The following is a 14,693-nucleotide window of genomic DNA, read 5'->3' as shown; positions in this document are numbered from 1 at the left end:
TTCATTTGCCAGGTATGGTTTTGCTGTGCAGTCTCTGGGTCTGTCTTTACTCAAACCAGCTGTAAAAAGCAGCTTTGAATGGTTTGTAAGTGTGGATGTTAGGGAAACTTCCCTGTCTCACCATCCAGGGCCACTGTGGCAGTGAGTCATGGCACACAAGGCTCTTGCTGCACCAGACTTGTTCCTCAACAGGAGCAGATCTGTGTGCTTGAGCCTGTTAAGGGCATTTCTTCAAAATCCAGTGTTTCACAATGCTTAATGCTTCAGAGCTTGGGATTGTGCCCTGTCACTTCATAGTAACCAGGGTACAGGAACAGTACCCGTGGAAGCGACTGGAATATTTGAAATATTTGCCTTGGCAGGTGTAATTTGTTCTGGTTTTGCATCCACTCAAAGCTGTGGTGACAGCTGCAAAGTGAGTGTTTCCTTTCCTGTGAGGAGATGGCTCTTTTCTTTTTCTTTCTGCTTTTTCTCACCGTGGCTTCATCACCAGCAGGGGCAGTGCTTGGGCAGATGCCTGCCAGCTTATCTGCAGCACAGAGCCCAGTGCTCCTGGCCTGGTTTGCTTTGCACCGAGGATGCTCAAACAAAATCTCAGTTATTTGATGTCCCTGTCCAGGCTGAGCCACTGGCACACCCAGCACAGTGTGCCCCACTGTGCCCTCCCTTGGTGGTGAGGAGCAGCAAAAGGCAAAGGAGTAATAGCCTGTGATTCATCACAGAATCCCTGGAGATGGAAAATCCCGAGATCTCTGTGATAATGGATGCAGATTTTTTGCCTGTCTCTAAATACATCGAGAAGTGTTTCTACAAAGATGCTAAAGCACAGCCTTGCCTGAAGCCATTTTTATCATGAAATAGCACCATGCTATTGTGAAATGAAAAAGCTATGTGCCCAAACAAGTCCAAATATACTGATTTTTTTCAGGAGCTTGCCGAATTTCCAATTTATAGCCGATGCCATCAAAATGACTGTCTCTGGACTTTTCCTGAATTTGCATTATTATTGAAAAAATTAAAAGCTGTGCCTTGGCCAGACTCACAGATATTTTCCAGAAGTTTCTGTGCAGTAACACTCTGATTTTTATGGCAGTGATTTTCTCCCCAGCATTTGGGAGGCCCCACATCGTGGTGTTGCTGCAGCATGTGTGAGGTGGATGGGGCCTCCATCCCTGAACTCCTGTGGCTTTGTGACCTTCTCCCATACAATGGTAAGCAGATGCACAGTGTTTTGACTGGATGGCAAGCCCAAGTTTGTACATATTTGCAGGGCTGCCATCTGTGCCTGCTGCTTTGCCCTGGGACATCTGTTCAGTAGCTGTAAGAGCATCTGCTCTGAGCGCTGGTGCTGCTCCTTGAAAGAGGCTGTGGGGCTGCATTTGGCACTTGATCAAGGATGGTGGAAGTTGTAAAGTCAGAATGATAACTCTGCTTTATTTATCTTGGAATGTGATAAGGAGGAAGGTTGCCAGAATTGAATGCAAAAAGTAGTTCTGCATTAGTTCCTGCAGCTCTTACAGGAGCGTTTAATCTGCTTACCCAGTTGTGCTGCTGCCTTCATTGAGGGATATTTTAGTGCTTGGTGATGGATTTTGGGTTGGTGAAGATCAGGAAATAAAGTGCTGTGTGCCCTAAGGATGTTCTGGAGGACACCAGTTCCACAGTTCTTGTTGGGCCCTGCCTTGGGATCCATAGTCTGTGGGCTGGCCTTCCTTTGGCCACTTGCATAATCCAGCAGCAGTGAAATCCCTGAATGAAACGTGGTGGTGTTTGCCACAGGGTAAGATCTCTTCTGTGGGTTGAGAAGGTAAATAGGTGAATCTGTTTCTTTAATGCAGATGGTGGGTTAGGCCAACTCACCTTATAGAAATACTTTGCCTTTTCTGCTTCAGGTTTTGTACGTACTTCTATTTGTCACAGACATCTTTTATGAAAATCCTTTCGTTAGGATTTTTCCTCCTGAGAAGCTGGGAGGCCTCAGGAACACAATGTGAACATTGATTATCTGCTGCTGTGGAATGCAACAGGTGCATCTGTGATTGGTCTCATGTGGTTGTTTCTAATTAATGGCCAATCACAGTCAGCTGGCTCAGACTCTGAGACACAAACCTTTGCTATCGTTCCTTCTTTTTCTATTCTTAGCCAGCCTGCTGATGAAATCCTTTCTTCTATTCTTGTAGTATAGTTGTAATGTAATATATATAATAAAATAATAAATCAGCCTTCTGAAACATGGAGTCAGATCCTCATCTCTTCCCTCATCCTCGGACCCCTGTGAGCACAGTCACACTTATTCAATGTTGATAGTGACTTTTCCATATTTTTGGTCATTACATCCACAGGAGGTGTTTCCAACTGAAAGTGTACCTTTCTCTCCTCATCTGGAAGTGAAATGAGCAGTCAAAAGTATAGTTTATTCACTGTGGTGGTGACTAAAAGAAAGGGGGAAGAAAAAAATTGTCATTAAACGTACCTGTGTCAAGCTTTATCCTCTCCAAACAATATTTTTGCGTGAGGTACGTAGGGGTTGCAAAAACTGGCAGAAAGAATTGTAAAGTATCTTGAATCAGTTGTGGAATAATACTGTCCTTCACAGAAAGCACATTGCATGACCTTAAAATATCCCAATTTTTTTTGATGTGCATAAAATCAGTCTGAATTTAGCAGTGTTTTTCTCTTATACATTGGGGTTTGAATGAGAGACTGCAGATAGACCTATAAAAAGCATTTGAATTCTATAATTGTACGAAAGAAGCCAGCAGTAATTTACATGCTTAGCAAACAGGGAAATTCTACTAGTGGGAGAATTTCAGCCAAGGTCAAATTGTATTGCTGTTCCATAAAAATCAAGCTTTCTTAATACGTGTGTTCTGAGAATTTCATCTGTCAAAATACATGTTAACTTCTGATCACGCCTTATTTGAAATATATGAAAGTATAAATTGTTGCTGAGAAATACCAAATAACACAAGGAGCCATCACTCAGTGCTGAGAAGTTGACAAGGAGATTACTGTGTCACACCTTTTTTCCCTGGAAAAGGCCTGGAGGAGGGTGGCAGTGCCCTCGCTGTGGGACAGGCTGACACAGGCTGCGTGCAGGCGTGATGCACAATCAGAGATTGTCGCAGTTCTCAGGGACCTTTCTTGGGCTTTTGGTGTGGATTTCATGGCAGCACTGGAAGTTCACACTGAATCATGATACATATATTCAGATGGTCCCAGGTGTTGCAGTCTTTCCAGGAACGCTGATTCATTCCAATCCTCTGTTTTCGTGTCATTCCTGACAAAATACTGGAAAATACCTTCAAAACACCTGGTAGAGATCAGTCAGTTTTCCTGTCTCTTCTATGGTACCTTCTATTAATTTTGCTCCCTCCCCATTTTTATCTGTTGTTTTATCGTGGATAAAAAAATGTACAATGACATTTGAAGTTGAAGATGAGATAGTGATTAAAAAAATCCATTTATTTCCTCTGTGTTTACTAATTATTTTCTCACCGGTTGTTGATTTGTTTTTCCCCTCATTTGTCTTCCATTCCCCAGTCTGCAGATTAAAGCTCTGAAGCAGAGCAGGTGCACTGTGAATGGCCTTTGTGCCATTGCTTTGGAAGAGGCTTCTTTCCCCCAGAGTCCAATGGAAGGAGGAAAGAAAAGAGAAATCTGTTTGCATGTGGCTTCTATTCTGATGGAGAAAAGGCAACTTCTGAACCAGAATATCGTGAAGTGTTTATGTAATCAAGGTCTCAGTGTGAATTTCTGCATCTTAAAAAAAAATCAACACAAGAGTGTTGGTTTGCATTGCTTTAGATTTTTAAATACAAGAGAGAGAGAGATGTGTTGGGGTTTCTGCTGTTGGGATTCTGTTGGCTGCTGTTCACTGATGTCTCTCTGGGTGTAACTGTTGGTGATTTGCACTTGTTGAAGGCTGGTGAGGAATAGGTGCAGAATTTGTCTGCTGTCACCTTCCTTTTCCTGCCACTGAAGGGCTAAACCATGGTGTTTAATACAGTCCCGTGGCACTTCCTGCATTAGGTGCACATATATAAAAATGTTAGCACTTGCTATTACATGAAATTTTAAGTAATCTGTTCTGTACTATATAAATTAGTCAGGAGGCTGACAACAAGCTCGATTCCTAAGCAACAAGCTGCTCTCAGTCCTGAGGTAACTATTGACACTAAAGCTTGTCAGGTGAGAAGCTTTGCAATTCCCTGTGCTGTACAAATAATAGAGCACTGATGTGATTAAGTGCAGCATCTGACTGACCTTTCCAGGGCTGCACTGTTTCCTTTACATTAACAAAGAAATCATTGTGTGGTGAGTGATCAGCTCTGTGGCTGTTGGAGATTATGAAGAATGACCTCAGGAAGCAATTTGCTTCCTGCAACAGGAGATTGTCTTGTTTTTGGGCTCTTAAGCCTCTGTGATCAACTATATATCGCTATGTATATACATACAAATACTTTGTGTGTGAATGTTTTGTACTTCTCCCTCATTTTAATTTTTTTTCAGTTTCCTGTCTCACTTCCTTTTGTGCTGTGACAGCAGATGGAAATTACAAAATGTTACAGTATGACATCACTGACAGCACTTTTATAGTGCTTTTCTTGCTTGGGAACACCAGCAGCAGCATCTTTTGGACATTGGCTATGTTGTTACTGAGCATTGAAATAATAAATCTTCCCCAGATTCCTGTGAATGTAATTTAGGTATTTTAATGGGTGTTGGCTGTAGTTAATCAACATTCTGCTCTAGTATTTAGAAAACCCCTCCTTTTCTGCTCTCCTTGTACCATTCTTTCACAGCACCAGCCTTTTTCTCCACTCTGTACTGCATGCATTTTGTTTGTACCTATGCCTGCTGTGTTTTTATTCAGCATTGGTTTTACCTTTACCTCCTTGTGTGTTTTACTTTGTCACTTGAGCCTTTGATTCATGTGACCCAATAATGCTTTTATGTTGCATGAAAAATACAATGACAAGGCAGTATGGAGGAGGGCTTGCACTTCACATTTGGTGAAGACTTCCTGTCTTTGTGTTCCCCTTCCCAGCCTGTTGTGATGTCTTGCACGTGTGTTTTATCACCTAAGTTTCCTCCCAAGGAACTCTGTTTCCCATTATGTTGGAAACCCTCAGCTTCACTGGTAAGATCTAATCTTGAAGAAGTGCACAGCCCCCATGTAATGCTTGTGCACACAGGCTGGTAGGGCCAAGCAGTGTCTGAAAGGCCTGTGGGAAAATGAAAATTGGCACTCCAATATTTATTGGTTTGTGTTACATTTATTTTTTGGCAGTGGATTTCATTACTGTAATTTTTCCCATCCTACCCCAAATCAGCACCTATCTCTCAAATGCCATGTTAAATTGGTGCTGGCCAACAGGGAAAAACAAAACACTGTGGAGGCAGATGGGGCAAAGGACTGTCTGGACAATCTGACATCTTCACTTTCTTGTAGAGCTGTTTCTACCATGGAGGGAGATCTGCATCCCCTGTTTCTATAGACACAGCTTCATTTTAGCAGGAAAAAGATTTGATATGATGCAAAAACTTGGGGAGGTCCAAGAGAAGACTTCACTATTTATGCTGTCAGTGTATAAATTCATCCTGGAGAAAGAACTGGCTCCCCCCACATCCCTGTGAAGCCAATTAATAACTCCTTCATTAGCCCTCCTGTGAGTCTGACAGCTCTGTGAAGGTTTTGATTGTTGGATGGTTTGTGCCTCATGTGGAGACACCTAATCCAGCCAAGAGGTTTTGTCCTTTCCTTGTAAAGCTGAACGATCACGGCAGTAACAATAAAAGTCAGAAAATGAGTTAAGCACAATTGCATGTAGGGGAGTCCTAAAAATAAACAGTTGTGGTTTTTTAACTGGATTTGCAAGTAGTAAATACAAATTTAATGATTACCTGGTGGTTTCTTACCTTAATGGCTTTTTATTTGTTTGTGGTAGTGATATATGTACCGTTCTTTATTTCTCATTTCTTTCAAAGCCTGCAGGCATATAAAATATTTTGGTGAAAAGAATAAGGCTTGGTTTCTTGTATTTTTCTATGGGTGAAAAGAGGACTTCAGTTTCCTTGGCTAACAAGTGGTACTTGGAGCTGTTTTCAGTAATTAGTATTGCTGATTTTGTGTGCTCTGAATGTATGGTCTTGTCTCTCTGCTCCTTTTAAAAAATATCAATTAGTAGCTACTGCATGCTGAGTAACCTCTTTAGATTGTGGTATTTGTTTAAAGAAGCCTTACCAGTTCGGAAGAAAGCGCCAGTCTCTTTCAGAGGGCACTTCCCAGAAGTGGAACTGATTCTCCATGTTTTCCATGCAGCTATTTTGAGCTGGAGAGCAGCGGCCTGCGGGATGAGATCCGGTTCCACTACAGGTTCCACGGGAAGATGAGGACAGAGGTGTTCCCCTACCGCCTGGCGGATGGGCAGTGGCACAGGATTGCTGTGTCCCTCAGTGCCTCCCACCTGCTGCTCCACGTGGACTGCAACAGGTAAGCGAGCGCTTTCTGTCACCTGGAATTCTTTGGAAAGTCATCTCTAGTTATGGGAAGCAAATTGGAAAATGTCTCATTCAGAAGCATGCTGAGCTGCCGTGGGATAAGAGAAGGAAAACAAAGGATTAAAATGGAACAATTCATTGTGATTATGAACAAACGTGGAAAAGGTTGATTGCTGATGGGGGAGTATTAAATGCATCTCTGTAGTTTAGGCAGTAGCTGAGCAGTTATGTTTGCCAGTGATTGCATTTAAGTGTGATGGATGGGTGTGCAGTCTGTTCTGTTGTGAGCTGCTTCACTCAGCATACCTGAGAGCCTGAAGGATAGATAGATGCATCAGACACACTTTAATTTTATTTTGCATAATCAGACAATGTAGCTTTTACTGATTTTTCCATGTGCTGCTGCATTTGGAAACTTCTGAGAAACCTGGAAGCTTCTTTTTGCACGACTGGAACCAGAGTTTTTTGTTTTCTGAAGGGTATTCTGTCTTTTCCATTAGAAGTTGTGGAGGCTGTGAGATGGCATATTGCCAGGATTTCAAAGAATGAAAATCAGCAAACCTAGAATCTCTCTTGCCTTGGGACTTGATCTCACAATGTATTGTAGGCTTCAGACTTAGCAACTGATGAGGAAGAAATTCAGAGAGCTTGAAATTGAGATTTGATGATAGTCTTTATGAATGAGGAAAACAAACCATTACTGTTGTATCTTATTGCACCAAAATGAAGGGGAAAAAAAACCCTTCACATTCAGTGAGAGGATCAGCATATGCATTTTGGGATCATGGCACTTAAAATGATTGGGTTATGATAGCAGATATGTTTTTGGAAGTCTTCATTTTGTAAAGACAGGCAGAATAAAGCTAGATGAGTATTATAGGAGTTAAAGGAACATTTGAAAAAGTTTGAAGTTTGACCCAAGTAATTATGAGATACTGTTTTGAGAGGATGTTACAACCATTTTCTGCAACTCCATTAACTACTGAAAAATCTAATCTGAAGGAGTGTTTCTTATTGGACCTTATTTGGACCTTAGAAGCAATTAAATGCTGAGAGTAATTTTAAGTTCATTGAGGCATGAAATCTACAGTTTGCAAAGATTCTCTTAATTTCAGTCATTTGATTTATTTATATTCCCATTATTTATCTGTTATACTATTTCTTTGCTTTCAACAGAATGCTTTTTTTCTTTGTCTATTGATATACTGGGTTTTGGGACAGGTTCTTTGTTATCTACTTTGATTTTTTTTTTTTTTTTTAAACAGCAAATGTGTTTTGGGAAGACCCTTTTTAGCAGATTGTTTAGCTGGCTGCTTTCTTGTACAGCATTTAAAATGAAGACAATGCAAAATGACTGGTGCAGAATTCTTTCCAGGGACAGGAGAACTGCACAGAGTCATGGTTGTGACCTGATTTTCTTTACAGTAACAAGCAGAAATAGATAAATACAATTATGGAGTGAGCTGTGCTGTCATATAAGGTGACAAATGTGTCCAGCCATCTCTGTCAGGTAGCCCTAAACAGGGCTGATCCATCCACCCGTGTCCCTTAAGGTGCTACATCCTAAGGTTGCTCCCAGCATAAATCCCTACCAAGGTGTCTGTGTTTGGCTGTGCTTTGCGGTGTATTTTATGTATTGTGGTGCTTTATGACAACTCCTGTGGAAGAGTAATGGAAATAGTTCTGAAAGCATGACTTGAGGACAGATCATAGTGGAAGTTTAAATGAGATAGGGAAAAAAGCCAGGAAGTTTAAGTTCCTGCGTCAGCTGAAGCATCACTGTTCAATTAATTAGAGAATTTTGTGAATGTGGGTGTTACTTTGATTTAATCCTAAAACCCTTTATATTTGCACTCAGAAAAGGAGTCAACATCTTTTTTATCATGGCATTTTCTTATGACAGTGCAATAAATGTCAAAGCTTTGAAAATGAAGAGCAAGTCAATGGGGTACTTCTGAGCAGTACTGGAAACCCTCAGCCTTGTCATGTTAGTGTTAGGGAAGCTCAGCTGGAAGTGTGAGCCCAGTCCCATGTGAAGAGCTGGGGACTCTCCCTGTAAATGTCACTGGTTTAGGCTGGTTCACAATGAGAAGTGATGCATCTGCAGACTCGAATGAGCAGGAGGAACCAGGATATGAGTGCAGTCAGTATATTCACCTGTCCCACCTCCTGCAGAGGTTTCAGTCATCAGAACAAGAATTTAGCTTCCTGTGTACCTATCTAGTTCAAGTTCTCAGCTTTTTGTTTACTTTGTTTGGCAGCAAAGCAAAAAGGGAAAAGAAAAAAAAACCTGACTGCCAGAATTAATGACTTGTATTTCTTTAGGGGCTGGCATCATGGCTTTCTTACAGACTTGGCTGAATTTGCATAAATGTATTATTTCTTTTGTTTAGGACTGTGGTAATCTGTTATATATTTGGAAAGCTATTGTGAGCAAAGTGTTTCTGAATGCAGTGTTACCTAAGTTAATCTGTACCTGAGAGTGCATTGCAAGTGTTTGCATTGGGAAAAATATCCAGTCACATCCTAGTTCTGCCACTGGATTCATACTGTGATACTCTGGCCTCCAAGAACTGCAGCTGATCAGAAAGCATTGGAGAAGAAGCCTTTAATTTGTAAACAGATAGTCAAATCTCCTTTTCCACTTCCCAGCCCTATCACCCACATTACTCTGATTTGTGAAATTGCTTTGACATTTGTACTTGATTATCTTTTGGATTCAATTCAAAGCCAGCTTTGTTTTTCAGACCTTGGTAGACTAGGGAAAAAAGTACTTGGGAAATAGCAAGGACCTGTAGTGCCTTTAAAGCATCACCTTTAAAACAGTGCAGTTGTCCCTGTTCTAATGAGATGTCATGTGGAGGGGGAAGCATGTGTATCAAAGGAGGTTTATTTGCCCAAGTACAGGTCCTTTTGAAATCAGCTCCTGCTGCTTCTCACTGGCTCCTTTTAGTGCCCCTTCAAGAACAAGGAGTGGGAATTGCAGCTGAATTTGATGTTAGAGCTTGGGCCTGCTGGCTCAGGAATCAAGGGATGTTTGGGTTGGAAGGGCCTTTAAAGATGGCCTTGTTCCAACCCCCTGCCATGGGCAGGGACACCTTCCACTGTCCCAGGTGGCTCCAAGCCCCATCCAGGCTGGCCTTGAACACTTCAGGGATGGGGCAGCCACAGCTTCTCACAGTGAAGAATTTTTTCTTATTTATCTAATCTAAACCACCCCACTTTGATCTGAAGCCATTTTCCCTTGTCCTGCCACTTTGTTTCCTTGTCCAAAGTCCCTCTCCAGTTCTCTTGTGGCCCCCTTAGGAACTGGAAGGTCATCTGAGCGAGGAGCTTTCCCAAGGCTGAGCAGCCCCAGATTTCTCAGCCCATTTCCATGGGACAGAAAGAAAGATACCTTGGAGTCCAGGCTAGAAACCTGCTGAGCATCACTGGACCCTCCTGACTGACTTGAAGAGCTTCTGTGCTAGCCAGGGATGTCTCAGAAACCTGACATGAGAAGCCGTGGGTGCCCTTGCTAACATGCATTTCACAGTCTAGTAAGGTTCTGAAGGCTTAGAGAAATGAAAAGACTGCATTAATTATGAATGTCCTACTGATGCACAAGTAAAACCTGTGCTCAAAGTGACATGGAAATTAACTTTGCTGCCTTTGGTAGGATCTGTGCCTCCCTGCTCTAGGCAAAAAGGGGTTGTCAAGGATTTTCTGGTGAATGTTTGATTCAGCTAGAGCAACTGCATCATTGTCCTTAAATAACCAGTAGTACTAATAGATATTTCTATTAATGTGAGTATGATCAAATTAACTCTGCCATGCTTTTTCTCAGCTTGGACCTCTGTTCATACCTGTGCTGTCAGGAGATTTGCAACCTCAAGAGGCTGTCAAATCCTGCAATATCTGATGTTTGTTTTCTCTGGGAATTTTAGCTGTAGAGTCTGTATAGTTTTCCATGGCACCTGACTGTCCACTGAGATGTTTGTCCCCTGTGGCAGTAACAGCACAGACATATGTTGCATTTAATGGTGTTGAGAAGAGTGAGGGAATAGCATGGAACCTACAATTTAGGAGGTGGCAGGTACTGTTATCAAAATTTATTTCTTGAAAATCTATTTGGAAAATAGAAATTCTAAGTTGTTCTCAGTGTAGCTGATTATTCTGGAGGGGTAAGCCTGAAAAGTATTTTATTTATTCTTGTTTTTTGTTTTATTTATCATCAGCCATATTGCTACAGAGGTACTCACCTATTCAAACAATATCCATCTTCCTTTACTTGAACTCTGTGGGCATACAAGGGAGAGAAAGGTGTTTTGATGAAAAAATTAGTGTTCTTCCAGTGAAAATCTGTGCTGGAGTGCCTTTGGTTTTGATGGATATCTTAGCTGTTTGATGGAGGGGGTTGGTAAGAGCATAAGAGAATAGATTATAAAACTGGAGCAGGCTTGGAAGTAGTCTCCAACTGAAAAAACATGTTGTCTGCTTCTTTTATGTTAGAACAGCGCATTAGGGAATAAAAAATGCATGAGCAGTGAGAACTTTTTAATTGGAAAAATAAATAAATTAAAGTAACATCCTCCAAAGATGGGAATCCAAGACGTCCGAGTTCTTATAAATTAGATATTCTGGCTGCCAACCTGAGGTTTTCAACTGATCTAAACAAAGTTCTATGACTTTAATTAAGGTGTAATAAATTTAAAGAAGGTTAAGGGATGTATTTAAAAGAGGGATTTGCTGCTTTAGTTACTGTAAAACACTTTCTCTTGAGAGAGAAAATGGTGTGGTGACAGTGCTGTGCAGCTAGGTAATTTAGTCTCACTATTTGAATATGAGTTTGTGACCCAGATTGCTTCTCTGCTCTCCAAGCTGTAGCAAAAGCTGTCAGAGAAATGGTAACTTGGGCAGAGTGGTGTAATTGTGCATCGTGGGTGCCCCCAACCTCAGAGCTGTGGTGTTGTGGGCTGGTTCATTGTCACCCACGAGGTTTTTCTGTTGTTTGGCAGAAAGGCTGTGAAATGCTTAGCATGAGGGAGATCTGCAGCTGGCACACCACATCAGCTGCCATCAGTCTCTATCATCACAGTACTGCAGTTAGCTGCAAGGAAATGTTGAGGATTCAGTCAGCATTATTTTCTTTTTAAAGGAGCTTTTAAATAGCTGGGGCTTTTCACTGAATAGCTAGTGCATCAGCAGAATGGTGGCATGGGTGTGACCAAAGACTGAATCATCTTTTTTAATCCAGCCCTCAATTACGATGAAAATTTATTTTTAATCCCCCAAAAATAATTTGAACTCCTTTGTATTCTGCATTGAGAGATGTGTGAGAACGCAGGAGTATTTATGAAAGTGCTGAAAAAGTACTGGAGGAAAAAAAGGTAACAATCCCAATCCACATCTGTTATCTGTTCCTACCTGTTTTAGACCCTTTGGCCACCCCCAGGAGGCAGAAACCACCTGCACAGGTACCTGGGCACTGAGCTTCAGCAGAGAGCCCTCGCAAGCCCTGCTCAGCATGGGATCTGCTTTGGGCTCCTTGTGGGAGCTGCTCCAGCTGCTGCTGGTGGCAGGAGAGGAGCACAATCTTCTCCAGGAGTTTGATTAAGGGTCTTCCATAGGAGCTCGGGGCAGAGTTTGGTCCCTGCAAATCCCAATAAACTGCTCAATATAAATTCAGCAATGGTTTTGGTGCCCCCTCCCCCAGTCAGAACTGGGGACTTATTGTATTTGAGGGGTGCCCCGATGAAAGAAGGAATGATGGATCTGCCTCCGTGTTCTCAGAAGGCTAATTTATTATTTTATGATATTATATTATGTTAAAGAATGCTATAGTAAACTATACTAAAGAATAGAGAAAGGATACTTACAAAGGCTAAAAAGATAACAATGAAAACTCGTGACTCTCTCCAGAGCCCCGACACAGCTTGGCCCTGATTGGCCAAAGAGTGAAATCAACTCACAGCAGAATCCAGGGAAACAATCACCTGTGGGTAAACAATCTCCAAACACATTCCACATGAGCACAATACAGGAGAAGCAAATGAGATAATTATTGTTTTCATTTTTCTCTGAGGCTTCCCAGGAGAAAACCCTGGGTGAAGGGATTTTTCAGAGAATGTGAATGCCACAGGGACTTGTGGTGATTTCTGGTGAATTGTCAATGTTGGTAGACAGGTTGGTGGCTTGAACAGGACAGGAATATTGTGTTATGCTTCACCATTGCCATCTTGCATTCCTTATATTTTTATGCTTTGGTTGTGTCAGAGTGAGAAGATGGATAATGGCAGAGCAAATTCTCTTAAATCAAGACTGGCAAGCTTCAGATGGTTTTGTATTTTCCAAAGGTGTGTGACTAGTTGTATTACCAAATTCTCAAATATGTGTATATTGGTCCAATATACATGTAGACATGTATAAAGCAGTAAGTCTTTAAATTAGTGTGGTTAGTTACAAGAGCAGTCTCTCAAAATTTAGCTTGCACACTTTGAAATGTACTTGGAAATTTTTCTATGAATTTTTTTCAGGAGAAGTCTCCCGTTACTTGGCTCTATTTCTTTTTTATTTGTTGATGTGGGGGTCATATGTACAGAGGGGTGATCATAGTAATTTAAGAGTCAGCCAGATAAAGCCAATGTTTTGAGCTTTTTCCTTTCAAATTGTAAAACAGTTATCTTGCTCCAGCCAGCCAGATTAACTGAGATCTAAGAAATAAATGAACTCTTCCATTTGAAGTGGTTAGCTTAATTCTGGAGTTTAGGACTACAAGTCACATAGGATAATATTGGAGCTGAATTGAGAAAATGATAGCTCAATTCTAGTTAAATACTTTTAGATCTTTGCCAAAGAACAGGTGAGAACCCCTCTGAACTATTCAACAGCAGACTGGAGACCTGAGCCTTCATGTAGCAAATAGTGCAGAGCCTTTCCAAAAGATCTGAAACCCCCTGAGTGTGGTGGGGCTTGAGAGGGCGATTGAGCAAGCAGGGCTGGGGCTGCTGAGAGCTGAGAAGCCAGCCCAGGGCTTTATGGAGTGCTTTAGTACTTGAGGTGTCTTTCTTTGGCAGTTTAGCGCTGTTACCCGCAAGGTAATTATTTCAGGAATCCAATCTTTACAAAATCCTCAAGCTGGCTGCAGGGAGGTAGAGTCTGCTTGATTGAATTTCTTAATACCCCCAGAACCTGACAGTTCTCATTATTTCATGACTGGGTGACACAAAACTGACAGCTCTCTAAAGGGCAGTGGTGCAGGATCAGTCCCATTTGTGCCCTGGCTTGAGGAGCTGGAGCCGTGTGGGGTGCTCAGAGGTGGAAGGTGGCAGGGCTTGGGAACACCAAGGGGGCTCTGGGGCAGTAGCTTCCTCCTCCACTTTAAATATTTTTGATATAATATTTTTATATTTTATATAAGATTTTAATATTTTAAATATTCCATTAAAGTGGCTTCCTCTTCCACTTTAAATATTTTAATGGCATGAAGAATCCTTGTTGTGTGATCTGTCCTGCCAATGGAAGGATGCATGGAAGAAGCAGTAAGGAGGAAGTTGGTACCCTGATCCTTGGCACAGGAGTAAGGTAACATGCATTTGCCAGTCCTGTAACTTGTCCTTGGATCTGAGACCAGGCAGGAAATGAAAGAGTCAGTGGAAGCTGCACTTTTAATTGGGCTGCAGTTTCAATGGCATCCTCTTCAGCACATCGATAGTGAAAGCAAATAACTAATAACTGCCACTGTGCGAGCTGAGGCAGCTTGGAGTTTTTCGGCCCAAGCTGAATTTTTCTCTGTCACACCAGCTCCTTACCTTAAACTTGTCTGAAAGATGTGCCATGCAGGACCCTGGGGAACACCCCAGTGCAGGCTGCAGTGAGAACTCTCATTGACTTGAGCAGAACCATGCTTTCACCTCCCCAGTGTGTCAGATGTTGTGAGAAATGTGCTGTCCCTGCAGAGTGCTTTTCTGCCTGTCTGCTGGCAGTTTCCATCTAAATTTAATTTTAGGACCAATATAATGGCTTGTTCTGTGTTTACTGTCTGTTTCATACACCTCCCCAGTCACGGCCAATTAGTTATTTGTGGAGGGACTGCAGTGTTGTCTTTCAAACAACCAAGACTGAACTGGACAGCTGGAAAACACCACGGGAAAAGGGAGATGTGGGTTATTGGAAACACCTGCAGGAAGAGCTGAGGAGCAGGGAATGAG

At 41.8% G+C, this 14,693-nt stretch overlaps 1 protein-coding gene across 3 annotated transcripts in view; it reads left to right on the top strand.

Moving 5' to 3' along the window:
• Positions 1-14,693, top strand: part of NELL1 (neural EGFL like 1) — a 273,003-nt gene that overhangs the window by 33,306 nt on the left and 225,004 nt on the right. For all 3 annotated transcript variants that reach the window (XM_064715789.1, XM_064715788.1, XM_064715790.1), the window contains one exon: positions 6,326-6,496. In XM_064715789.1, coding sequence (XP_064571859.1) covers positions 6,326-6,496 — 171 coding nt within the window. The remainder of the gene's footprint in view (positions 1-6,325; positions 6,497-14,693) is intronic.

Source organism: Zonotrichia leucophrys, chromosome 5, assembly GCF_028769735.1.
Source record: "Zonotrichia leucophrys gambelii isolate GWCS_2022_RI chromosome 5, RI_Zleu_2.0, whole genome shotgun sequence".
Classification (NCBI taxonomy): Eukaryota; Metazoa; Chordata; class Aves; order Passeriformes; family Passerellidae; genus Zonotrichia; species Zonotrichia leucophrys.
Note: the sequence above shows the minus strand (reverse complement) of the source record. Positions and strands in the feature narration are given on the sequence as shown.